This window comes from Leucopleurus acutus (genome assembly GCF_964270905.1).
Source record: "Leucopleurus acutus genome assembly, chromosome: 11".
NCBI lineage: Eukaryota > Metazoa > Chordata > Mammalia > Artiodactyla > Delphinidae > Leucopleurus > Leucopleurus acutus.
In genome coordinates, this window is record NC_139152.1 from 5,116,254 (window position 1) to 5,141,839 (window position 25,586).

At 54.8% G+C, this 25,586-nt stretch overlaps 1 protein-coding gene across 1 annotated transcript; it reads left to right on the forward strand.

The window, feature by feature from the left end:
* The first annotated feature begins 500 nt into the window (after positions 1-500).
* Positions 501-23,907, forward strand: CCND2 (cyclin D2). Its single transcript, XM_082850938.1, has 5 exons — positions 501-951; positions 2,716-2,931; positions 5,498-5,657; positions 14,076-14,224; positions 22,934-23,907. The coding sequence occupies exons 1-5, from the start codon at positions 757-759 to the stop codon at positions 23,081-23,083; spliced, it is 870 nt and encodes a 289-aa protein (XP_082707064.1). The 5' UTR covers positions 501-756; the 3' UTR covers positions 23,084-23,907.
* Positions 23,908-25,586: the final 1,679 nt, after the last annotated feature.

The window sequence follows — 25,586 nt, forward strand, 5'->3', positions numbered from 1 at the left end:
AGGGATCTATTTCTCAGTTGTCTGAGCCCACCTCATCTTCAAGTAATCCACCCGTCATTCCTGGATCTTAAAATACATGGGCGGTAGTATTAGGATCAGTTTTGAAGTAGCCAGAGTCGGAGGGTCGTATTTTGGCAGGATGCACCTACAGAATGTGCGCAATTAGAGGAAATAAGTAGGAATCGGTGGGGTTTTTTTTGTGGGTTCCCCTCTCTGAGGCCCCTGGCTTGCGGGGCTGCATAGAGGGAGAGGGCCTCGGAGAGCTAAGGAGAGGGGGCCGGGGGGCGGGGGACCGCGTTTGAAGTTTGGTCGGGCCAGCTGCTGTTCTCCTTAATAACAAGAGGGGAAAGGAGGGAGGGAGGGAGACACTGAGAGGAGGAGGGGAGGACCGGGAGGGGAGGGAAAGGGAGGAGGAACCGGAGAGGGGGGTGAGGCGAGAGGGAGGAGAAGTAACTGCCCAGCCAGTTTGCGTCACTGCCTCGGAGAGCAGAGAGCAGAGCGAGCTGGGGAGAGCAGACAAGTTTGAAGGGGAGGGCAGGCAGAGTCAGCAGCCCCCGGGGCGCTCCTCTCCCACCGCCCATCCCTTTCCCCTCTTCTTCCCCAGCTTCCCTCTCTGCCCTTCGCTATTTCCCCGAAACCCCTTATTTAGCCAAAGGAAGGAGGTAAGGGGAATCCTCTCCCCTCCCCCCCTCCAAAAAAACCCCCCAATTTTCCAGTCCGGAGATCGCAGGGGCGCGAGTGGGCACCCAGCTGGCCATGGAGCTGCTGTGCGGAGAGGTGGACCCGGTCCGCAGGGCCGTGCCGGACGCCAACCTGCTCCACGACGACCGCGTGCTGCAGAACTTGCTGACCATCGAGGAGCGCTACCTTCCCCAGTGCTCCTACTTCAAGTGCGTGCAGAAGGACATCCAGCCCTACATGCGCAGGATGGTGGCCACCTGGATGCTGGAGGTAGGTCTGCAGGCAGGCGCACCGTCCGTCCCTGCCCGGACCCCAGACCCCACGCGGGGACCCTGAACCTGCGAGAGGGCAGCCTCCGCGCCCGCCTCCCCGCTGCTGTGCGAGAGGTTACCCCGTGCCCTCGGCGAGACGCGTGGCTTCCTTTCTGTTCCTTGCGGGGTGCAAGATTAACGGGGGGAGGGGGGAGGAGGGAGGAGGCAAATCTGGGAGCAGCGAGGCTGTCCCGGGGCGGGGGTGGGGGAGCATCCCGCGCGCGGGTGCCTGCCTGTGGCTGCCTCCTCCCCCCCCCCCACCCCGACCTGTCTTTTGCGAAGCCGAGGCTGCTTTAGGTGCCTTGAAGAAGGGAGTAGGAGCGGGAAGCCGGGACCCCAAAGTTAAAAAATCAGCCCCCCCACCAAAGGCCAGGGCAAATTCGTCCTAGCCTCGGGTACCCCCCCCTCGCCTGTGGTCGCGACTCCGCGTTGGCACTTAAGGGGGGAGGGCGGAGGGCGGAGGGAGAAGAGAAACGGGGAATTCAGGAGCCCCGGAAGTCACACTGAAGAAACGTGTGTTTTCGGGGAACCCAAAAGAACCACTTCTTTCCCCTCGCTCCGAACCCTTGCGGAGCGAGCCGTGTGCCCACGTCTGCACGGCTCCGGACCTGCCGTGGTTTCGCCATGTTGCTTTGTAAACTCGGGGTGGAGAGGCTGGAACGCGTCGCCCGCTCCCCCTCTCACCCCACTATCCCGGCCCCCCACTTCTGATGGCGCCTTCGCCCCCGATCCCCCCCTCCCTCACGAAGGTTACTTACGTTTCGGCCTTCAGTTTCCTGGGTGCGGAGAGCTGGGTGGGGTGGGAGGGGGGAGGAGGTGTGTGCAGGGGCGATAGCGGGTCCCCCCCGAAGGAGAGGCCGGAGCCCCCCGCGCCTCTCTCCGGCGGCTCCCCGTTCTCGTCTGTCCCCCAGCTCTTCGCCACCGTCCCCGGCCTCTGCCCTTGTGGGCCGCGGCCGGACACTCCCGCCGCCGCGCTCACCCCTGCAAGTTTCCCCCTCGGTATCCAAAGCCCCAGGGGTCGCGGTCCAGACCTTCCCGGCACCCCAAACCTCCGTTGCGGGTAGCCTGGATCCTCTGTGGGGTTTTCACGGCGAAAGGTCTTGTCTGGGGTATTTCCTCGATTTTTAATTATTTTTTGAACCCGTCTCCCCTGCCCCGACTCCGGCCGCCCAGGCTGCGCGGCGCTGGCTCCCTCCGCCCTCCCCCCGCTTCCCCACCTCTCCCCACCCACCCCCCCAAATGCGGCGCCTGGGCCGCGGGGACTCCCCCCGACAATTTTTTCAATTGTCGGGAATGATAGAGCAGGGTCTGGGGGTCCGAATGAGACCAAGAACGAGACCCCCGGAGCCTCCGGAATATTTTTATTGATTTTTTGAAAAGATGACGAAATCCAAAAAAGAGAGTGAGTGAGTGCGAGCGAGCGGAGCGGTGAGCGGCCCACGGGGGCGGCGGGGCCGGAGCTGCTGCGCCCTCGGCCTCGGGGTCCTTAACCCACCTCTCCGGTGAGTTTTTAGGCTCCCGGGGAGGACCCCAGCGCGGATGGCCATTCAGATTGACCCCAATTTCCTCGCCTTCACTCTGATCGCTTATTCTACTCCCCTCCCCCTCCCCCCGACAAATTCAATATTTTTGTCGTTTCCCTAGATTGTGCGGTTTCCCTTTTTTCCTCTTTTCCTGATACTATGGTCTCCCCCCACCCCGACCCTGTCCCCTCGTGTCATAGGTCTGTGAGGAGCAGAAGTGCGAAGAAGAGGTCTTTCCTCTGGCCATCAATTACCTGGACCGCTTCTTGGCCGGAGTCCCAACTCCGAAGACCCATCTGCAGCTTCTGGGGGCCGTGTGCATGTTCCTGGCTTCCAAGCTCAAAGAGACCATCCCGCTGACCGCTGAGAAGTTGTGCATTTACACGGACAACTCCGTCAAGCCTCAGGAGCTGCTGGTAATGACTGCCTCCTTCCCCCCTGCCTTTCTGCTGTCCCCTATCCTAATAATATACTCTGATGCCGCTGCTCCCAGAACAGATCCTTAGGACCCCAAATTACCCATCCCTGACGTTTTCACACTTCTGGGAACTCTTTAACACTACGCTCCTTGCGCTCCTACTGTGTGCGGGGCTCTGTGCGAAGTACCGAGACTCCACCCATGAATAACGTCCTCACTCGGGGAGGTTTGTGTTGGTGAGATTCATTTGCAGCCTGTGCGCGCGCCCGCTTACGTATGCAGAGGAGGCATGAAACACAGTGATAAAATATTTTAATTAAATTCCAAATTTTCAACCGCGGAATTCCGAGACAGAAATCAACCTCTCACATGATTCTCAAATACACGTGTGGCGTGTCTCCTAAGAACCGGGAGTTCAAAGGTAGGTCTTAGGCACCTCTTAGAGTCTCAAGATACCCACACATAGTAGCTGTTCACTTAAATACCAGCTCATTGGCTTTTGAGCAGAGTCAAATTGGGCCCTTTGTCAGAGGGTTGGGAGGCCTGAATTCCTGTCTCCGGTGGGGCTGTTACCTCTACATAGACACGGGGTCCTGTCTGGACTCTGGTTTTCCGCCCGCAAACCTTTCTCCCACCCGATAGGACTCTTTGCCCCTGTAGCTTCATACTTGAGACGGCCATGTGGCAGCAGCGTGGCATTGGTTGGGTGGCTCCAGAGGCCCACCTTCAGTGATCTGCACAGCCTATCTCCCAACTGTTTGGAAAAGGGGCCCCCTCTTACCACCCCCCTCCCCCTCCCCCTCCCCGCTGGCCAGGCCTGCACTAAGTCCACAGGGCCCGGGACTGGCTGCCTGAACTGAGCTCTTTGTGAGAGGCCTTCCTCCCTGAGGCTGTGCTGCCACCTAGCGGCAGACATGTGCAAGGATGGGGAGGAATCTCCGAGAATGCAGAGGGGCATGAATGACCTCACCTTTGAACAGTTGCCAGATTTCAGCTGCTTCTGGTTTGGTCCGAGAGGCCCAGAAAGGTGCTTTCTTCTAGGAGATCTGCTTCCTTTAATAATGGTACAAGTCGAGTGGTTTATACTCGCATTCCCCCGTGAGAAGGAGAGCTGGAATTTCAAGCCATCTTGGAAGACACTGACTGTTTAGTAGTCTGTCTGGGTTTTCACCGCCAACCTCCCGTAAAAAAACCAAGGCAGACTTGAAGGCAGGTAAAGAGAGCATGGTTAAAATTGGGATCCAGTTATATTTCTCACGGGAGACGAGGAAAACGAATCTTCCTTTTGCTTCACTGTTTCAACATGATGGGGGACTCGGGTATGTTTCAGAGCACCCCAATTTTTTTCCAGGGGCTTGCCAAGCTAATTTGTACTGCTGCAGACAAATCTGCCTTTTTCCGGTCTCTGTCTCTTTATCCCAGAAGTTGAGAACTGGAGGAGTCCTCCTATTTTACCAACAAGAAAGCCGAGGCCAGGGAAGGGGAGGGAGTTGGCCCAGGCCACACAGCCAGCCGGTGCTGTGGGTCGCAGGCAGAATAGGGCTCTGGTGGCCGGCTTGGCAGGCGGAAGACAGTCGGTATCTTGGGGTGAATGGGGGAACGGACTACACTGGTAAGCTGGTCGCTCGTTCTGCTGATGGCGATAGATCGATGGGCCTGTTCTTCCCTCTGACTGCATGTAGTTTTAAGGCTCTCTCTTTGGCTTGTTTCCCTTTGAGCACAATTCCCCCCAACGTATCCCAATAAGGGAGAGAAACAAGGTTTTTCACTAGGTGGGCTGCTGGTGAGAGGCCCACAAGAGACAGGGTTGCACAGTGCCAGCATTTGGGCTGCGGGCTTCTATGACCTTGAACAAGGACCTTCACCCTGCCCTGAATCACCTCCAGCTGCACAAGGGGGTTGCCAGTGACCATGAGGTCTTTCAATCATGGTAACAAAGGCCGGTGAAGCATTTCAGTGGAAGGGTGCCCCGTGTCTGAGTATCATTTCCCAAGATTTCTGCATTACGTGTCATGGGGAAAGTTTTAGCAGCAGAGAGAAAAATGGTACATTTTGGCACCAACTACGAGCAAACTAATTGGTTGCCAAGGATTTGGGCCAAGAAACCTAATTTTGAGCTTTATTCTGTGTACATCATTTTTCCACGAGGATTAAAAGGATCATTAATCTGGTGATAGATATACAATAAATTGCTACGAAAGGGCTACAATGACCTTGGCGGTATCTTACTGTAGATTCAACCTGGGTGGGCGGGCAGAAGCATCCCCTGGAATGGAAGTCAGGGTCGGGTGTGGGTCAGGGAGCTGGAGAGGCAGAGAAATAGAAGAAGGTACCATCTTGGCAACAGCTACCTGGGCGCTCATTATTTTCAGTGGAGCCTGACCTTTGAAGCCTGAGAAGAGCCGTCACCCACTTCAAAGCTTTAGGGCCACTCTGATAAACGGCCCCGCCTTCCACTCTAATGAGAATCCTTACGAAAACTGGTCTGGATGCCAAGCCCCCAGTCCCGGATGCCAGGTCAGCCTGTGGGCTTTATACTCTTCCCTTCCTCCCTCCGTCCCCAGGAGTGGGAGCTGGTGGTGCTGGGCAAGTTGAAGTGGAACCTGGCGGCCGTCACCCCCCACGACTTCATCGAGCACATCCTTCGCAAGCTGCCTCAGCCCAGCGAGAAGCTGTCTCTGATCCGCAAGCACGCTCAGACCTTCATCGCTCTGTGCGCCACTGGTAGGAGCTGCTGGAGCCCGGTGGGGGCCTGGTGCTGGGGAGGGCTTTGTGGGGGGGTGGATTCAAGGGGAGAAGGACCGCAGCCCTAACTTCCAGGGATTGGGGGGTCGAGGGGAGGGGGTCCCAAGTAATCTAGAGTCCAAGGTTTCATTCCTGGGCTGTTTCTTCCTTCCTTTATCTCAGCTGGTATATTTTCTCTCTCTGCCAAGCTCATAAATGGTTTATGAGGACAGGTGTGGTGAGGGGGGAAAAAAAACAGCGCCTGTTAAAATATTCTTTATGGTGTCTAAAGTGCTCTTTGAAGATTATGTATACTGCCCTCTGGTCGTGTTTCAATCTTTCATCTTTGGAGGAAAAGGATGGCTTGGAGATAAGCCCAAGAGGAAATTTGGAGGGGGGCGGGATGCAAATATAGGTCCGAGGAACGCTGTCAAGATAAATACCGCCTGCCCTGATAAGTGGTCGGGGAGGCCAGAGGAATTCTTTGGCTGCAGGGCATTTACTGCCTTCCGGCAGCTCCTTCTGCAGGGTTCGGGTGAACATGTGGGGTTTTCAGCAAGGACTGCTTCCTGTGCCTGGGCTCTGCTGCCCTCCCTCCACGTGTTGGGGTTTTGACTGCAGCCTTTTTAACGCTGCAACCGCCTTTTCACGTTAAGAGCTCTACACCCACCCCATTGATCCCGCAGTGGATACATAGTCCTCGTTGGCCCGTTTGCTTTGCAATTAACTGATAAACTAAAGGCAGCGGTTTGATACCGTCTCATCACACTGAACTTTGGCCAGTTTCCGCCGTCTTCCCCCTCCCCTCATCTTTTTCCCCCCACCCCTAACGGTAGTGGCCATGGGAGAAACTCCGGACCCATCGTTGGCCAGGGTGGAGCGTCAGGAGTTCATATTTTCACAATCAGAAGTGTTAGGGAAAGAACTTGCTTGGGTGGACCTTTCCCCCCTGCCCCGGGGGAGAGGGCGGGGTTCACGGTTGCCAGGAGCACGTACTGGAATTGCAAAGGTGGGCCTGGGGCTTGACTTCTTTCAGTGTCTTGTTACGTGTTAAGATGAGCACGTTATCTGCAATGTAGCGTGCGTGCCCTGTTCACAGTCAAAAGGTCGGGCTTTGCTACTTCCCAGCCCGCGACCTCTCTGAACCTCAGCCTCTTCATCTGCAAAATATGCCTATTGACACATGACGCTCCTACAGCCTTTTCAGGTGGTTAGGAAAACGGACATCAGAAGAGAGATGATGTACAAGGAGGTCCTTTGTCAACCAGGCAAGGGGTAGGCGATGTGCCCTGGTACCAAATGTGAAAATGTCTCCGATTCTGACTTTTACTGAGTGGATACAATGACTTTCCTAACCCTAACCCTGCTAACCCCATTTGAGTTTAGCAGGACGCCGTGCTCAGCCTTTGTGGGCTCAGATGCAGGGTCCAGCCCCCCCACTGTGGATCCCGGAGCAGGCTTCCCGTCCCTGAGCTTCCCAGATCCAGGCCCAGCCTCGTGGAGTGTCCGTGCCCTGTGCCCTTCCTGCAGCCCTGGGGGACCATTCTTTGCCCGCGATTCTTGCTGCCCTGCACACCGTAGCCCTGCTTCTGCTTCCTCCCCTTCTGCTGTCTGGCCTGGCCCCTAGAGGTCAGCCCCTCATTGACTTGTCATTTTGTCTCCCAGGCCCCGCTGTCCCTTCCTCTCCATTGTCATGATTCACTGTGGAGAAGGGGTCAACCAGCCCTTTTCTCTCTAGGACAGCTGACCCCTGACCCTGCGCTCCCCCATCGCCCAGCTGTCGATAGCCAGTGCTCTGCTCTGACCTTGTCTCTTGACGGACGTATCTTTTGGGGCCCATCTGCCCACTCCCCCTCGCTGATCTCTGACTCGGGTCGGGAGGGTGGGTGGAGTGACCCAGGCCAAAAGCAGATCCCCGGATTGCCTAAAGGCCCACGCTCTAAAACTGGGGATCCCGTCCGCCACTCCTGGCCTTCTTGGCCAGGTCCTTGGGGCAGCTGCCACGTTTGGGGCCCGAGGAGGGAGCCTGGGATTCAGGGGCAGGGGATAGAGGTCTGAGGGGAGGCGGAGGAAGTCGGGAAGACTGCCCTTTGAGAGAGGAGCTAGCGTGGGGCAGGGGCAGGGAAGGGTGGGAATAGGAACACCTCCAGCTGGGTACTGAGCGCCACACGTGGACCGCTCAGAGCACAAGGAGGGTTTCACACGTTTCTGGGTCTAGAGGGGATGAGCCTGTCTGAGAGGCATTTCTTTCTCTGATCTGCCCTCGAGTGTGTCTGCATGGCTGAGTCACGTGGCATCCCGCTGCCTGGGGTTTTAGGGCCGTGGGCCTGACGGAGTGAAAGCCAAGGGGCTGCTTTTCTTGAGGGGACCACCTTCCGGCTGGATGAGATGCCTCGTTCTGGGGCCAGGGCGTGTGAGCAATGGGCGCGTGCCCGGGCCAGGCCGGCAGGTAGCCGGCACGAGTTACAGCAGCACAGGTCCTGCTCCGTTCCGCTCAGGGATCCCGGCCTTTCAGGGGCAGCCGCGACCCTGGGGCTGTGTGGCTAGTTGAGGGGGAAAGCTGCTTGTGAAAGAGCTGGCGGTGGTCCCGCAGTCCATGGAGAGTGCCTGTGTGTGAAAGGGGAAGACGCGGGCAGGGCAGGGCAGGGCTGCCAGTCCTCCTTCCGGGGGCTTGAGGATTCCCATGGTGGCGAGACGGAGAGAGGTGTCCTCTTCCCTTCCCAGCCCTGAACAGCCTCTGGGGTGGAGACTTCGGCTGGTGCCGGTCAGTGGAGGCCATGGGGTGAGGGGAGCCCTTCATATCCGCCTTCCCTAGAGCTTTGGACGCTGGGCAGCACACTGTTCTCAGCATCCCCCTGGTGCCGCTCTGATGGCAGAGCCCCCAAGTCTGCCAACGAGGAAAGAGACCATTGGGATGACTCAGGATCGCGCCGGCGTGGGGGAGATTCCTGATGCATGACATCATGCTGAACAGATGATTCCAGTTAGTTTAGAAGAGCCAGTGGCATTGAGTTTGAACTTGGCGCGGGCGGGGGTGAGGGAGGGGGTGTTTAGCCTCCCTTCCCACGGCACCCCGCATCTCCCTCTGTGCCTAGGAGCCCCCCACCCCGAGGTGCTGCCCTCAGCTATCCAGGCTCCCTGCCCAGCGGGCCTGGGCCCCAGGGACGGTGATACCCCAGAGCTTCCCCGTCCTCCTGGCTGTACCTGGACGTGTCTCGCGACGCTTCATCCCTGGTTTACAGCCGGACAGTGGTGGCCCAGAGAGGGTCCACGACTTGGCCCCTGATCCAGAAAGGGAGGTCTGCCTGGGTGGTTGGAAGGTGGAAGGAAGAATGGAAAGCCCTTTCCATCTGCGACCCTCTGAGTTCCCTCCACCGAGGAGCGGCCACGGGGCCCCAGGGAAGTGGAGTGTTGAACGGGAGTCTCAGTTCTTCCATACGGGCAGCTTGACGGGGCCCATCTCACTTCCCACGAGGCCGTAAGGTGCGTGGGGAGCAGGCTGAGGGTCCTCGTCCAGCCCCCCACCGGCTCTGGCCTTTTAAAGGCCCACCTGAGGCAGGTTGGAGGAGAGGGAGAGAAGGGCATCCCTGGTTCTCTTCCCCTCGGAGCGAGCGCCTCTCGCCCCCTAGTGGTGAACAGAAGCACAGTCGTCACACTTGCCGGTCAAGGCCTCGGCCACCATAGTCAAAACAACGGGGATAAAGCCACCCCCAGGGCCGTGTAATCTGTGGTTTCAAACCCGCTTAGCTCAGAATGCTTCCTTCAGTGAAATCTTAACTAAGTTGATGAACTGTGGAGCAGCTCTCCTGCCCTTGTCCAGATTAAGGAGCCCAGTGGGGCCCCGGGAGGTCCTTGGGTGGTGAAGCGTCTGCAGGATCCCACAGGGGGCTGGGGCCACAGAGGGAAGGCGTTCCCATATCCTGGACTCCTGAGCCAGGGTTCCTTCCTTTGGCCTTTTCTCCGGCCTCTGATGGGAAAGATGGCCGTGTATTCCCAGTGGGGCGTGGGCGCTGCCTCTGAAGAGCTCTCTACCTGCTGGTGAGTCTCAAAGTGCAGCGTCCAGATGCCTCTCTCCATCTTAAGCCCAGGTCCGGCATCAGACGTTAGACAAGTCACTTAACCTCTCAAGATTTCATCGATTCACCGGTAAGAGGGAGTGTCTTGAAGCAGGTGAATTTCACCTTGTTCTTTGCTAATTCCTTGCCAAGTAAGCAAACAGTAGGAACACTGCCTGGGCTGGTCGGTGGAGAAGGTGGAGGTCAGGTCAGGGCTGCTGAGCTATGGGACCTGTTCCTTGGTTCTGGGTGACCCCAGCTGAATGAATAGTCCGACTTCTCTCTCGTTCCTTGTGTGCTTGTGCCCTCTTTCCATCCCCCTGGGAGGCCTCAGCTTCCCCCACTGCTGACAAAGCAGCAGGAGGCAGTGGGGACGCGATGAGGCCGGTTCTGCGAGAGAGAGAGAAGAGAGAGAGAGAGAGTGAAAGAGCCTCAGGGCGGCCAGAGCAGAGCCCTCGTCCTCCCCGGCCTTGCTGTGCAGGGCCTGCTGTTTCGCCGCATCCCTGCAGATGCTGAACAGAATCGCCGACGGTCAGCATTGCCCACCCCGATCCCACAGCGGGCCCCTGGGGTAGGGATAGTGGGGTGGTGACAGTGATGCTGCTGGTGGGTGTCGTGGGTTGTTTAGCAAGAACCAGGCACTGTTCTCTTAGTGGCATCCTCAGAAGTACCCTATGAGAGTATAATTATTATCCTTATGTGTAGGTGGAAAAATGGAGGCTCAGAGAGGTCAGGTGACTTGCCCACCTTCACGCAGCTGGTAGGTGGTAAGGTCAGCAGCCTCCGTGGCCTCCACCTTCCAGTGCTTGGAGCTGCTTGGCCCAAACCCTTCCCACCTGCTTTTGGGGAATCCTCCTAAGTGTGTGTCTCGAATGCGCCTATCCTTTCTTGGAGACATTTCTTTAGAAGTCACCTAGCCATTTAGATCATATGTCCCGTGTCTTGGGGGAATCATCATCCCATGTCTTGGGGGAATCATCATGGTGCTGCCTGGAACAGGGAGGAACACGTCGTAACTCGATCAGAACGGGTCCCTGCTCAGCTAATTGCCTCTCACTCTGGGGGGCGGGTTCTTAGGAAGTCACACACACTTCAGCTTTCCAGGTGGGCAGCTGAGGATGGAGGTAGACCCTCACCCCTGAGCACACCTTCAGCACCAACATAGAGCTTGTCGGCGTTTTTTGACCGAGAGATTCAGAGATTTGGGAGAGATCGTTACTTTGTATTTTATTTTTGCAAATAGCGTTTCCCCCACTGGATGGTGGGGACATTTACATACATCTTTGTATTCTCCTGATATCCCCACATGCCTGCATGTTGATGCATTTCTATTTACATATTTATGGACAGTTGCAATCTTGATCATAGCACGTGCTCACGAAGCCTGATTTTATTTTTTGCCCCCTCCCTCAAGTAAATATCGTGAATCTATCCATCCAGTTCCGTAGCCAAAAGTTGAAGGTTTCCAGAAAGGGCTGAATGGGTTGGATGGAACTTTCCACGGGTGAGTGTGGAGGTCAGCTAACAAGAGCTAGTACAAGGACACGACCCTTCAGATGTTTTATTCAGGTGTTTTTCTCTCTGCCATTTCCCCTACCAGCAGAGAGGGGGTGTCCCTGGGTGTGGTCTTGGGGCAGCCCCTGAGGCCATGCAGAACCGCTCGCTCGATGGAGAGAGATGTCTTGTGACTTTGCTGCCTGGGGGAAGCCGTGCTGTGTTCTAGTGTCTCTTCCTTATTCTTTTCCTTGAGAGTCGTTTTTACTCCAGAGCCTTAAGTAAAAAGCCAGTTAGAGCCGGAAGGCCCCGAGAAGATTAGCCAGCCTACCTTCTTCCAACTTTTTGGACCTAAACCATAAAGGAAGAAATACATTTTATAAAGCAATTCAGGATACCTGTCCATATACGTCAAATCGATACAAATGTTTCTTAAGACAGTATTGACTCTCACTACTTGCATTACTTCCTGATACTTTCTATGCTACCATTTTGTTCAACTCAACAACAACAAAAAATGCTGGTTACCACCTACAAACGAATTTCATGACCCTGTACTGAGTTGCAGGTGGAGGTTAGAAAAACTAGTTAGTTCGCTGCTCTACCTCTATCCTCCTCATAGACAACTGGGACTCCAAGGGGCTGGGAGGGAGGAAGTGACTCGCCCAGGGTCCCACGGGCTGGACCTGGCTTTGTGGGAGAGCCGGGCAGTTGTCGGGGCCCTAGAGGGGGTCACTGCCCTGCTGCTCAGCAGCGCCAGCCTAGCTTCCCTGGCCCTGCCGGTGCTGCCCAGAGGCTGCCGTGTTCATGCAGCCCTTGCTCCCCAGTTCTGGGGGGCGGGGCAGGGGACAGTGTCCCTCGGCATTTTCCCACAAAACGATAAGGGAGGTACGATCCTCTCGGCAACCCCAGGACCATCCATCCACACGCCCTGACTGCCAGGATTAATTCATTTGCTGGAAGTGGGAGTTGGGTTTGCAGGCAGCGGGGTGCAAAGATAGGCGTGTGTGGGCTCTGCTTCCTGGGCTGAGGCCTGGGGCAGGGGGGCCGGGGATCCCCTCCTGCCCTGCCCTGCCCTGCCAGCTGCTCCCACCCGGGGCCTGTGTGGGCCCAGGGCCACGGGCTGGCTGCTGCCTCTGCATTGTGAATGTCCCCGGGGGGAGCTAACGAGGTTACTGGGCAGAGAAACACTCCTGTGTGACCCCATGCGAAGAGACCTACAGCAGAGCGGGAGGCAGGGAGGCTGGCTTCGTCACTGTCCGGTGACAGAGAAGAGGCTCTGGACGAGTTAGAGCACAGCAGGCTTTGGGTGGAATGGCGTAATATATATACATCCCTCGAGAGGTGGAGATGGTGCGTGGGCTAAGAACAGAAGACCATGGAGAAAGACAGACAGACAGCCAGGCCTGCTGTGTTCATGGGATTCGGCCAGGAGGGGAAGGGTGTGTGCCTGGTTGAGCAACCCAACGCAGTTTCTGAGGACGCCACTGACCTGATGTGGACAGTGGGGTCACTGATAGAAGTGCGTCCTTGGACTACGTTGATAGAATAGCAAGAGGGGGAGATAGTAGGTTGAACTGTTTCTGTAGGTTAAACGCGGTGCTTATGCTGGGAGTAGAAGTGTGACCCACGTCTTCGCTCTGCAGCAATCCCCCTCCCTCCAACTTTCCACTTCTACATGCAGTGAATTCACTGGGATGATGGCAAAACTAGAGAGAACCCTTTGTGGAAGATGCTGTCCACTCCGGGGCTGCAGTCAGGATCAGGGACAAAGCTCTCACCTCTTTCACCTATCAACACAGGACAGGGTGAGGGCAGCGGAGACTCAGACAGCTTGGTTTCTCATCCACGACGTTAAGGTACTGATGGTACACAGCTTCCGTGGCTGACGGCTGTATTACACAGGCTGTAACGAGTCGGGTCCTGGCCGTGTCGGCAGGTGGGAGCCCTTAGCAGCAGGAGCAGGGCTAAGGGGTGTGTGTCCTTACCTCCCTGCCATGGACAGCGGTGGCCGATTTGGTTGCCGGCCCTTCTGGGGGACACCCCCCCGCCCCAGAAGAAACTGGTGTTTGGGCTCCCAGGCTGGTACATAAAAGCATCCTCTGTAGTTGCTCTTGGAGAAATGGAAAATGAGGGGGTTCGAGCCCATCCAGTGTATCATCGTTTTTCCACTTGTCTCTAGCAAACCATTCTTTTTTTCCCCAGCAAGAAAATGGGATCTTCAGGCCTCAAAGCCATAAAATCTAAAGCAAGTCGTTCCTCTGATTAGGACGGCTAATAGTGGGAGTGTGATTGGCTTCCTGTCCTCTCTTCTAACGTTCTGAGGGCCCTTGACGCTGGGTAGAAGTGGGGAATTGTGTGAAACTTGCCCCCCGGCACCCGCCCCCCATGGCTGCTTCTCCCACTTTCCTTGCATGGCCCATGGGATCTTAGTTCCCCAACCAGGGATTGAACCCGGGCCCCCTGCAGTGGAAGCAGGGAGTCTTAACCACTGGACCACCGGGGAAGTCCCATCGTTTTCTTTTTTTTTCAATCAGATCATCTCTTTTGTTCTGAGCCGTCTCAGTCCTTGATGCCTGTCCAGAGAGCATGGCAGGGTCACGTCGGGGCTGTCGTCCTTCCTAAGATTCACCTGCTCGTACTTCCCCCTCCTTCGAACACGTGGAGCCCTTGGCTCGTGTCGCTTGTGTGGCACGTGGGTTATCTTGTCTGTACTGGTCTCAGACCTCCCTGTTCTACTCGGTCTCCTCCTTTTAAATCTGGAACCGCCACGGTCATGGGCAAATAAATGCAGGGCGTCTCGTGAAGGAAAGACTTAGGAGAGGGTGCGTCCGCGGGGGTCCTGACCTTCCGCCTCTCGTCCTCGCAGACTTCAAGTTCGCCATGTACCCGCCGTCGATGATCGCAACTGGAAGCGTGGGAGCCGCCATCTGTGGGCTCCAGCAGGACGAGGATGTGAGCTCGCTCACGGGCGACGCCCTGGTGGACCTTCTGGCCAAGATCACCAACACCGACGTGGTAGGTGGCCCCCATCCATCCCCTTGGCTGGGACCAGGCCTCTCTCTCCTCAGCTCGGGGAAGGAGACAGTTGGTTCAGTGAGGAGGTGGCCGAGGTTCTTTGTCCGTTGGTTTCTGTTTTCTGAGGTCGGCACCTGCGGTCATGCAGAAGTCAGCAGGTGAGGCCTCACATGCCATCAAACAGAAAAGAGCTTCGCAAGCAGAGACGGGGGGGGGGGGGGGGCTGCTGGCCAGTTTCCTGTGTGGCCTGGGCTTCCCCAGGGGCCTGACTTGCCGCCTGTCGCCCGTTTCCATTTATGTACAATCCGCGGCCTCTCCTCCGGCATGGAGCCTTCTCGCCTGCTCACGGGCGCTGAGGCTGGCAGGCAGGGCCCGGGCGAGCCCCTCCTGCACCTCAGGGCTTGGGAGACGGAGGGGCCCCCGCCGTCAGGAGGCGTCCACCTCCACAGACCTCTCCACCCCGCCTGCCTCTCACTTCCCTTTAGTTCAACGTGATGACGGATTAAAAAGCGCTTTAAAAAGAGTTAAGTGCCGTACGAATGCAAGGAACTATTATTAGCTATAGATTTTTCCATTCTGGGTGCCCTGTGGACAGTGCAGAGGCTGGAACTCTGGTTGCCAGCATTTGGAGCTCCTTAGAAGAAGAGAGGTTTGGGGGACAGCCCAGGGTCCAGGGAGGCTCTGATTCAGCTAGCTGGAAATTGTGGTCCTGAGAAGGTTGATTCTGCGAGGTCAGAGAGGGGGAGAAGCCGGGGTCACCGGCCTGGGACCAGAACCTGGGGGCTCTGACGCCCAGCCTGGGAACCCTGCATTCCTCCCTCGCCGCAGCTCCTGGGATCTTTTTGTTTGAAAAAGGCCTTTGGTTTAAAGCCACTCGAGAGAGGGGTGTCAGCTCTGAGGCCCCTCTCAAGTCACCATGGAGAGGCACAAGAATGCAGGGGAACTTTGTGATGACCCCCTCTAGATGGTCAGGGGGATTCTGAATGCCCTGCTGCGGGCATATATTGACTTATAAGGGATAATGTGGTTTACAGGCCTGGGGCCAGTGCCCCCACCAGGGATGCTGGGCAAAAGGGTAGATGTCAGCACGCCTAAGACTGCAGTTGGCTGGCCTCCCCCCCGACCCCCCCCAGATTTTGCCTCGGCCTTCATTACCATCTCAAGGACGTGGCACAGGGAGGGGTTCTCCTCTGAAACAGTTCTTAGAGATGCTTTGCAAACGCTGGCTCCAAACAGGCTTCCGAAGCGTGGTTTCCAAAATGTAGATGGAAAAGACCCTCCAGTGCAGCTTCCTGGGAAGAATGCTCTTCGAATCCTCTAGAGGCAAATCTTGGACGGAACTTAGCATTTATAGAAATGATATGCTTCCCTCCTTTTCTGAATATCTTCTATTAAGGCTCCTTGCCGAAAGGACTCCCAGCCCGCTGAAGACCAGCCCCTCCTCGACCCCCGGGGACAGAAATGTCAGTGACAAGTGTTTGATTCCCCCCACCCCACCCCCCGCCAGCATAGTAACCTCCTTCGGATATTTCTAGATGTGCCCTGATGGGCCGATTGTCCCACGCGGTCTCCAGCTCTCTCCCGCATCTCTCTGTCACCCGTTACTGTAGGCTTCAGATGGACAGAGGTCGCTCCTGGGGTGCCAGGGGAGCTCGTGGGCTGTGCCTTGCTTTTCAAGTCCGCAAACCAGTGTCTCGTTTCATACGGGAGACGCTGCTTGCCCCTTTCAGATACTACGTAGCCAGGCCATCCTAGTCGCTGTCAGACTGGGTCAACTAGACGCAAAGCTGGCTTAGAGGCTCCTTCTAAAAGTCGCCAGCTGTTGGACGTGCACACATCTGCCTCGTTCTCACCAGTCGGCCCCGGGTTAAACATTTTAATGTGAAAAACCAAGCATGCACGTACCCCTGTTTCAGAGAACAGTTGGAGAGCTCAGGAAGTTCCCAGCTTACCTCGGGTCCCCAGAGCCGCATCCCACTCTCCCTGGGGACGTCCTCGGTGCCTCAGCTGTTGTGTGTGCCGGACGTCGGGCGCTAAGTCCTCCCACCCATCAGCCTGTGTTCTCTGGAGAGCTCTCGGGCAGGCTGTCACCTTGTGAGCGAGGCCCACGAACAGGCAAGGCACAGACAGCGTGGAAGAAGGTGGGGGGTGGGCGGCACACGGAAAATAAAAGATGAGGTTCCTGTCACCAAGGAACGTAGCGATTGTAGGGCGAATCCACGGTAAAGCACGTAAAACCCCAGCAAATGAAGATCAGATGAGTGGACGCTAAGCAGGTGTTTGGAACTAGACGTGCAGTAGGAAATCAGCCCTCGGGAAGGAGCTCTCCGGGCCTAACGTAAAATGCAGAGTAGAAGCCATCACTTGGTGGTTGAAAATGTCCTTGGGATGGAGAAAGAAACTGTGGTATGTGCGTGCGTAGGACATTATTCAACCTTAAAAAGAAATGAAATTCCGATACATGCTACACTGTGAATGAGCCTTGGACGTGCTAAGTGAAATAAGCCAGACACAGACAAATATCGTGGGATGCCACTTACATGAGGTCCCGAGGCCCCTAGACGTCGTCAAATCCGTAGAGACAGAAAGTGGAATAGAGGTTCCCAGGGCCCAGCGGGTGGGGGAGTGATTGTGTAATGGGGATGGAGTTTCCGTTTGGGAAGAAAAGTCCTGGAGAGGGTGGTGGTCTCACGACACAGTGAATGTACTCAGAGCTGACGCTGTACACTTAAAACTGATGAAGACGCTCAGGGCTGGGTGGCGTATATATTGCTACAACAAAAAGTTGTAGATACCCACATAGACGTACAATGTCCTTGGGCCACACTGAAGTGCCCAGGGGTTTGCGTTGAGCCCCCCTCCCACAGGGAAGCCCAGTGCCCAGACCACCTTCTGCCCTATGGGCCCTGGTGCACGGGCAGATAAGAATCGGGACGTGCCGGCCTTTGACCCCAGAGTCCCTACAGTTGTGTGCTAGCCCCGTGCCCCTTGCCCCTTGCACCTAGAGACCTGGGCCAGCTGACGGTGTCCTTTTTCCGTCGATTGTCAGAGATACGACTGTAGAAAGAGGATCCCCTCTTTCTCCCCTGAAACAGCCAGAGCCATCTCTCGGGCTCTCTGGCCGGCGGCAGAGAGCTTTGATGGGAGGGACCCACGCGGCCCTGAGAAAGCTGCTCTCTGTTGTTCGCTCTGGTTGTCAAAATAAACCGGAACGCTTCATTCCAAAGAGAAAGCTGAGTGAGAAGCCTGACAGTTTTACAGGGAATAAGTCTCAGAGGGTGGTGTATTTTAAGTCCTCTTTCCTTCTACTCCTAAGTGTTGCTAAAAACAGACACCAGCCAGAGAGGCCATTCTGGCCTTGGGGGAACGTCTACCGGGGCTTCCGTTGCCAAGGGTCCGCTTGCGAAGGGGGGGACCGACTGGGCCACTTCCCTGGCAGAATCGGGGTTCCTCTTCCGTCCCCTCGGCATCCTGCTGGAGCTTGGTGCCAGCCTTTATCTCCCTGTTCACTTGTATATAGACTCTTTTGAACGAGGCCCAACTTTGACTCAGCCTTTTCTCCAGATCCCCTGGCAGAGTCATTGGGGAATGATGGAGGGAGGGCGGGGGAGGAAGGAAGGGGGACAAAGGCTGGGCAGGTGGGTTTCAAGTGTGTTTCTAGTGCTTTGGTCTCCCCAGGTCTTTTGGAAAAGCTAGATAGGTCTTCACATTAACAATATGTCAGGGTCCCCTGAGTTTTACCTGACTTTATCTTAGAGCAAGTCACTTTGTTTTCACGTGACACCATTTTCCTAAGTCACTAATGAACAAGTAGAATTGGGGCTCACGGGCCATGAAGATGGGAACTTACTGGAAGGTATTTAACAGGACAGGTATAGATGGGAGTCGTCCTGTCATTACATGTATCCTTTTCTACCTAGATTACACCAAAACTCTCTGTTGCCTTCTTTTTTCTTTTCTTTTAAAGCCTTTATTGAATTTGTTACAATACTGCTTCTGTTTTATGTCTTGGTTTTGGGGCCAGGAGGCCTGTGGGATCTTACCTCCCTGACGAGGGATCGAACCCACACCCCCTGCACTGGAAGGCTAAGTCTTAACCACTGGACCGCCAGGGAAGTCCCTTGAATTCTTAACTATTGCCCAGGAAGATTCCAGGCCATCCCTCCCCTAGGGTCATCCGCAGCGCCAGGGAAGACTCGATAGTGACTGCATGTCAGAACCCCAGGGTCCCCACCCTTGCCTTGGTCCCCGGAGCCCTCACAGCACACCTTCTTCTGAAGGCTCCCGTGTCCCCGAGACTGTCCTTTGTGCCCCGAACAGGGCCTGTGGTCAGAAGCCCGCAGGAGAGTCGCTGGACGGGAAGCCGGGGGCGGGACGGCAGAGGAAACAGAAACGGAGGCCGATGCTTCCCGCCCCTGCTTGAGCTCGAGTTTTGCCGCGGGCCTCATTTGGTATTCAAGGAAATAAGCCCAACAGGCTGTGAAGAAAGGAAGAATGAGATAGTTTCCTAAGTTGTCTGTGCCTGAGTTGGCCGCGGGTCTGGGGCTCATTCAGCCCTTTGTGCCCCTGTTGAGTGCAGTGCGTGTGTGGTGACAATGCCGTGATGCAGTGACACTGGAGGCTGATGGTAGCAGTTCCGCAGCCCATTCAGAGGGCCGAGGAGGGTGCGGGGCGCGGGGCTGGAGCCAGCACGCGGAGGAAGTCGGGCCGGGGAAGGAGCCGGGCATCACAAATGCCGCTGTCAGGGCTGCGGGCCGGGGGTGGGGGGGGAGGGGCCGAGCATCCTCGGGCTGGAGGCCTGCCCGACCCCCAGCGCTGGAGTGCCACCTGTCCAGGCTGACAGACAGACGAGCATTATGGCTCTCCCTCTAAGCAGCTTAATTCGGGGCATCTCGGCACAATGGCTGGCGCTTCTGGAGGCTGCGGAGAAGCAGAGGGCCCGGAGCCCCGGCGCTTGCCGTGCGCGCAGCACCTTTTCATCGGAGGCGCTGTCGGGGGTTTTCCAGGCCACTTGGGCTGTGTCTCCCTTTCTCGGAGATTCTCTGCTCTGTCTTTCCTTAGAGCCCGGAAGAGGCGGAGAGGTGCACAGGGAAGACGGTTCTGGAATTGGAGTCTCGCCCTTTGAAGGCCAGGGATCGTTTTTTAACTAGGTGTGATTGGGGGAGGAGCCAGCTTCGGGTCGGCTCCCTAGCTGTGAAGTGGGCGCAGCTGGCTGTTGGATCTCCAAAAGCCCCCCAGAGCCCCCAGTTCTCAGATCCTGTAAGGATCTGTGTGTGTCGCCTTAGAACTCCGCCCGTGGACACATGGCCATCACTCTCTCCAGCTTCGCTTTGGGTTCCCTTCAGGCTCTGCAACTTGTCCCCCCTTCTGTTTCCTTCTCTGAGCTTGGCCTCCTCCCTTCCTCCAGATCACCCCTCCCACCCCAGTCCCCCGGCGCTCTCCTACCCACTCGGGAGACTGGGAGCCCCTCCGGCAAGACCGGGGCCGGGTGGACTGAGTGGAGGGGCGTGTCTGCTGAGGTAGGGGCACCAGCCCGCCCTCCCTCGGACCTCACTTTCCACCAGCTCACAGGAAATCCACACGCTCTTGGGACGCCCAAGAAGGACTCCTGCAATCCTAAAGGAAGGTTTAAAATGCAGGGAGTGAGCTCTGTTTTCAGGAAGAGGGTTGCCGATTTCCTTCCTGCCGCTGTCAGAGTAGAACGTGCAACATCCTTTATGCAAGACAAGCTCTTGCCCTTAAGTAGGTTTTCATCTAGCCGAGAGCGAGAGGTCCCCGCAGTTGAAACTCAGATTAGGACAGCCAAGTCATGAAGCAGTGGAACCAGGGGAGGGTTAGACGGAGACCCCAGCGCGCTTTCCAGCAATGAGGGACACCATTGGCCCACCGAGAGCTTTAGCGTCCTGCTGTCACAGCTGAGCCTATGGGCTTCAGGGTCCCTCGTTTCTGGGGGAACTGCTATAGTCGTCCCTTTTCCCTTGGAGTAAGAGATACCAAAGAGGAAGAGCTGACCATAGTCAGGAATGATTTAGATTGAAATTCAAGTGGGACTGGAAAAATCAAGAAAGGAGAGTTTGTGTTTTATGTGAAATCTTTCTTCATTTTATTCGGGAAAGCTGTTTTTGGCTGGAAGTTACATAAATATGACATTCGACGCCTGTGTTCTCTTGAAGTCCCGTAGAAGTCACTGCCCAGTGTGCCAGCCCTCCCTGTAGGCCTTTCTCAGAACTGTTCCTTTAGGGTCTAAGGCTGCTGGGAGGGAAATCTAAATACCGGGAAGAGTAGGAACATGGGTGACCCAAAGGGAGACTGTCCGTGGCCCCGAATCAAATTCTTTAGCTCCCCAGAGCCCGGTCTCCCTGTTTGGAGGACCATCCATCTCGGCTGCTGGTGTGGCTAAGGCAGTGATGGTCACGGCATCCTGAGTTTGTCGTATTATTGGGGTGGCAGATGTGCTGACCCAGAAATAGAGCCTTGGGGAAGGAAAGTCGGACAGGATTGGCCAGGAGCTTCCTCAGGGACAAGCCAGAGGAGTTTTGACTGTCGCCAGTTTTTACGTTGTTAACCTTGTTCTTTAAGATTAATTGTTTGAGATCATAAGGCTTTCGGGTCCGCTAGTGCCTTCCGCTGAAATGCAGGCGCCCTTAGAAGCATCCTGCCTTTAGCCTTCACCACCGAGCACCTTCGTGAGTGGCGAGTGACCAGAAGCACGGCCACTGCAGGACGGGCCTTGGAGGAGGAGTGCTGGGCGGGCAGAGCAGGCAGTGGGCGAGGCCCGTCAGCTTCTAATTCACCCGTTAGGGGGTCAGGCAGGTTAGAGGACATGACCAGGCGAGGCCACAGGCCAGTCTAAGAAACGTTGTTGGGTCCTCAGTGGCCAGTCCCTGGCTCTTTCTCATTGGGGACGGAGAGCTCTGGGCCGGGGTACGTCTGCCCTGCCGGACGCTCCATCCACTGTGCCCGCTGCACTGCCCGCCTCACCTGTCCTGAGCAAATGCTCGTTCGTACCTCGTTTCAAAGAAATCTCAGGAATTCTTTCACAGTCCAGGATGGACTTCTTTCTGTTCATAATAAATGATTGTCGTGTGTTGAACTTAGCACTTTGTCCAAATGATCTCAGTTGGTCCTCCATCTGTGAGCGTTTCCTGAGCCTTATTTTACAGGTGGGGAAACTGAGGTCAGAGAAGGAAGATAGCTTAACGGCTGCCCGCAAGTCTGGTGGGGCGACAGCAAATACCCCTGCCTTCTAGTCGCTCTTAATTCATTGCAGGTGAAATTTCATCTCTGCCCTTAGTGCTCGGTCTGCCATTGCTCCCGATCTTGAATTTCATACAAAGCTGAGATGGATGAGAGATGAGAAAGGAATGGAAACGGTGTTCCTGAGAACCCCAACTTTATTTTTAGATCTTGGGAAAATAGAGATAACGCTTTGGTGCTCGGCAGACAGTAACCGCTGGGTAGTTGCACGGTGAAACAAGCACAAGGGAAACGTACATTAAACTGTGGAAAGACCCAGGCAGAGTGGATTTAACATATTTTCCATGTGTCTGTGCTGCTTCGAGGGCACAGGAAAGCAGGCTTGCCAAGGAGAGATGTTGGGAAATAGCTCCTAAGAGCAATTTCTTCAGCTCACCTCCCACTTGCGACTACCAACCACCATCCCTCCCTAGTGACACCCACGAATTGCCGCTGGGTCCCATGCCACCAGCTAACAGAAACATCTGCCTGAGATCAACACATGGTGCATCTTCCCTACCAAATATAGACTAATATCAAAGCAATGCTGCAGGGATTTTTTTGCCTATTCCCAAATTAGACGGCTCAAGTGTCCAGAATTTTGAAAACATTTCTGTGTTGTATTTTTATGAGAGTTAAGGGAACGGTAAATAAGCGAAAAACAGATTGCTTGTTTTTAAGCGGTTCCGCAGTCGCTATGAGGATCAGTGTAGTTCAGTCCATTCTCTTCTCTATCCCTTGGGTGGTCTAGTGCGGTCACACTGTCTGTACGGCTGGCCTTCCCCTTTTCCTTCTCACCTCCCAGTGTCCCCAAGCGGGAAGCATCTCGTTGGCCCTTGGATTACCAGGCACCGTGTGGCCACAAACAGCTGCTCATCTTGGCCAGTGGTGCCCAGGTCCTGTGCATACAGTTTACCTGGGCTTCTGCTAAAATGCAGATTCTGATCTGACTGGTCTGGAGAGGAATGAGGTTCTGCATTTCTTTTTTCTTTTTTTAATTAATTAATTAGGCTGCATCGGGTCTTAGTCGTGGCCCTCGGGGTCTTTCATCGCAGCACACAGGCTTGTCTCTGGTTTTGACGTGTGGGCTCCGGAGCGCGGGCTCAGTAGTTGCGGCACCGTGGGCTTAGCTGCCCTGCGGCCTGTGGGATCTTAGTTCCCCGACCAGGGCTCAAACCCGCGTCCCCTGCGTTGGAAGGTGGATGCTTAACCACTGGACCACCAGGGAAGTCCTAGGTTCTGCATTTCTAAGAGGCTCCCAGATGGTGCTGATGCCGCCGGCCCATGGACCCCACTTGGAGTGGTGAGGTTCCGGCACCGGAAGGATGCATCTCCTGTACCTTTCAGCTTTCTTTCTGCTGGAAAGCGAGCGCAGACTCTGGCGGGGCTTGAATCATGTGTGTTCTCTTCATCAGTTGCTCTGCGTATTGTTGCCTTTGCTAACAGCTCTGGTCTGGACCGTTCTTCCTCTAGGATTGCCTCAAAGCCTGCCAGGAGCAGATTGAGGTGGTGCTGCTGAACAGCCTGCAGCAGTACCGTCAGGACCAGGGCGACGGATCCAAGTCGGAGGACGAGCTGGACCAAGCCAGCACCCCTACAGACGTGCGGGATATTGACCTGTGAGGATGTCGGGCAGGCCGAATGGGAGAGAAGCGTCCACTCTGCTCTCTCCTTGTCTCTGGTTGTGTTTTGTTCTCTTAATGTTTTAGGATGAAACTTAAAAAAAAAAAAAAAACCTGCCCCCACCTAGATCATATTGAAAGATCTTTTAGAAGTGAGAGATAAAGGTCCTATAAACACGGAATCAGTAACAGCATCTGGTGCCTATTTGAAGTACAACAGAAGGGAATCCCGTATATATGCGAACAGTTATTATTGTTTGATGATGTTAAAAGTCATAGTAAAATGCTTACAGGAAAACCTGCAGAGTAGCTAGCGAAAATGTATGCCTGCACTATGGGAACAAATTAGAGACTTTTTTTTTTCCTGTTATGAACTAGCATGTATGTACCCCTGGTAGGATACTTTCGAGGAATTGCAGATGCCACTTATGGCAGGATTAGATTGCAAAGCAATGAACTCGAGAAGGAGTTAGAAATAAGGAGGGACAGGATGGGGAGGGAGTTACAAAATAATCTCAGTGCGATCGAACCGTTTTGGATGGAGAAGCGCCCTTCCTCCCGACCACCTGTTTGTTACTAAGTCAGGAGCGTTGCTGGGCCTCTCGTGACAGCTCTCGCTGTCTACAGTAGCTGCTACCTAAAAGAGGTGATGTTTGCCTGTTGGACACAGGTGATTGGATCCTGGGGTTTCACGTTTTTCGACATCTTGCTTCTTCTTCCAAACATGGTTCGTTGCAGACACCACCCAATTTTTATCGAAAAGGGGCCATCTAGCTACGGGCCATCCCCAAAACTCCTATGAGATGGAGGCAGATGGAGCCCGAGGGTGGGATCTGGAATGGAAACTTTTCTCCTGATGTGTTCAAGAGAGTAATGTGACCTTGGCATCCCTCATTAGGAAACAAACGAATTCTTTGGTGCTGATTGGCGTGTCTGGTCCACAGGTGAGCGTTTTGGTATAAACCATTCCATTCGAAAAGCACTTTGAAAAATTGTTCCCGAGGGATAGATGGGATGGTTTATGCAAATCATGCAGAGTAGATGCCTCCCTTCTCCTCCTGTGCCCCCTCCCCTCCTGCCCCCAGTTGGGTTGCTGTCCTGTATCTGACACTCTCTGGCATCCCCACCGGAACTCAAGACACACCCTCTTCCGCTGAAATCCCCATCACAACATTCCTAAAAGTAAAGCTCTGTTACCATTTTGGTGGCACAGAAGGATCTTAATTCCCACCTCTGTACTCCTCCTTTGGACATGGAAAAAAGCGTTATTGCTGGTGCAAAGACAGACAGCGGGTCATCAATGTGGCATTTCGTTCCCGTTTCCGTTTTTTTGTTGATTTCATTGCAAGGTTGCATTCAGCGTACTTGAATTTTTTTTCCTCTCCACGTCTTAGAGGCATTCAGTTAGCAGAGAGGTTGAAGCACCAACTTTTTTTTTTTTTGCACAATTATAATTGACAGGTAATGAAGCTATTAAAATATTTGCCTTTTTAAGTAAAAATAAAAAAAAAGATCAGAACAGGGCTACTCTGAAGAATTGTTTTATACACAGATTCTGCCTTGTTTCGTAGTATAAGGGTTTAAGATGGAGAAAAATCTAAGGGTCTCTTATTTTTCATTTTATTATGTTCAGTTTTTTTATTATTTTTTTTTTTTTGCGCTGCTAAGAAGCTGAGATCATTCATTGTTATCCACGTTAACAGTACCTATAGCTGTAATGTTTCACCGAGTGTGCTGCTATCTTATAAACAATTTTATAATATATTATTTTCCCGCTTAAATTTCCAAGTCCTGAAGTAGATGGTTGAGATAGGAGTTCTTCGTACTGGAAAAGCCCTTCCATACATAGTTTGTTTTCTTCTGGTAGCGTATTCATGGATTTTTTTTTTTTTTTTCCTCTCTGGTCACATCCTTCAAAGACAGAGTATTCTTTACCTCAGGTGTACTGGACAAAATCAATAGCTACAAAAGAAAATGGTTCACATTTTTGTTCTCATAATACCTCACAACCGGACAGTTTCTGCTTGGGAGCCCATTAGTCAGGGAAGGCAGAAGGTGGGGAGGAGGCTGTGCGGCCCCTCCCAGGTGGCAGGTGGAGGATTTGGCCCCAGGGTCTCTCACGCCCAGGGACCTCTTCCGTGGTGAAGGTCATCAGGCTTCCATTCTGACTCTGGTATCCTCATCATGATGGAAAAAACCAAGGGATTTCCCCTCCCCCGCAAGGCTGACACTCAGCACAGAGGTTGATGCAGTGGAGTAGGTACCACGTGGGTACCAGCGATCAGGACACAGACTAGAGAATTCCAGCAGGCTATCTGGAGAGTCTCATCTTGCAGGCCTTTCTAAAGCAGGGCTCTCATCTGCTTTGGGTCCTTTCATCTGGAACGTTTCCCCTCTCTCTGGCCCCTTCCCAGATACGGGCAGCCCCCGTTCAGGATGATCTCGGAGGGTTTCCTAGGTCTGAACCTGCAGCAGGTAGGGTTGCCACGGCAACTGCTCCCACC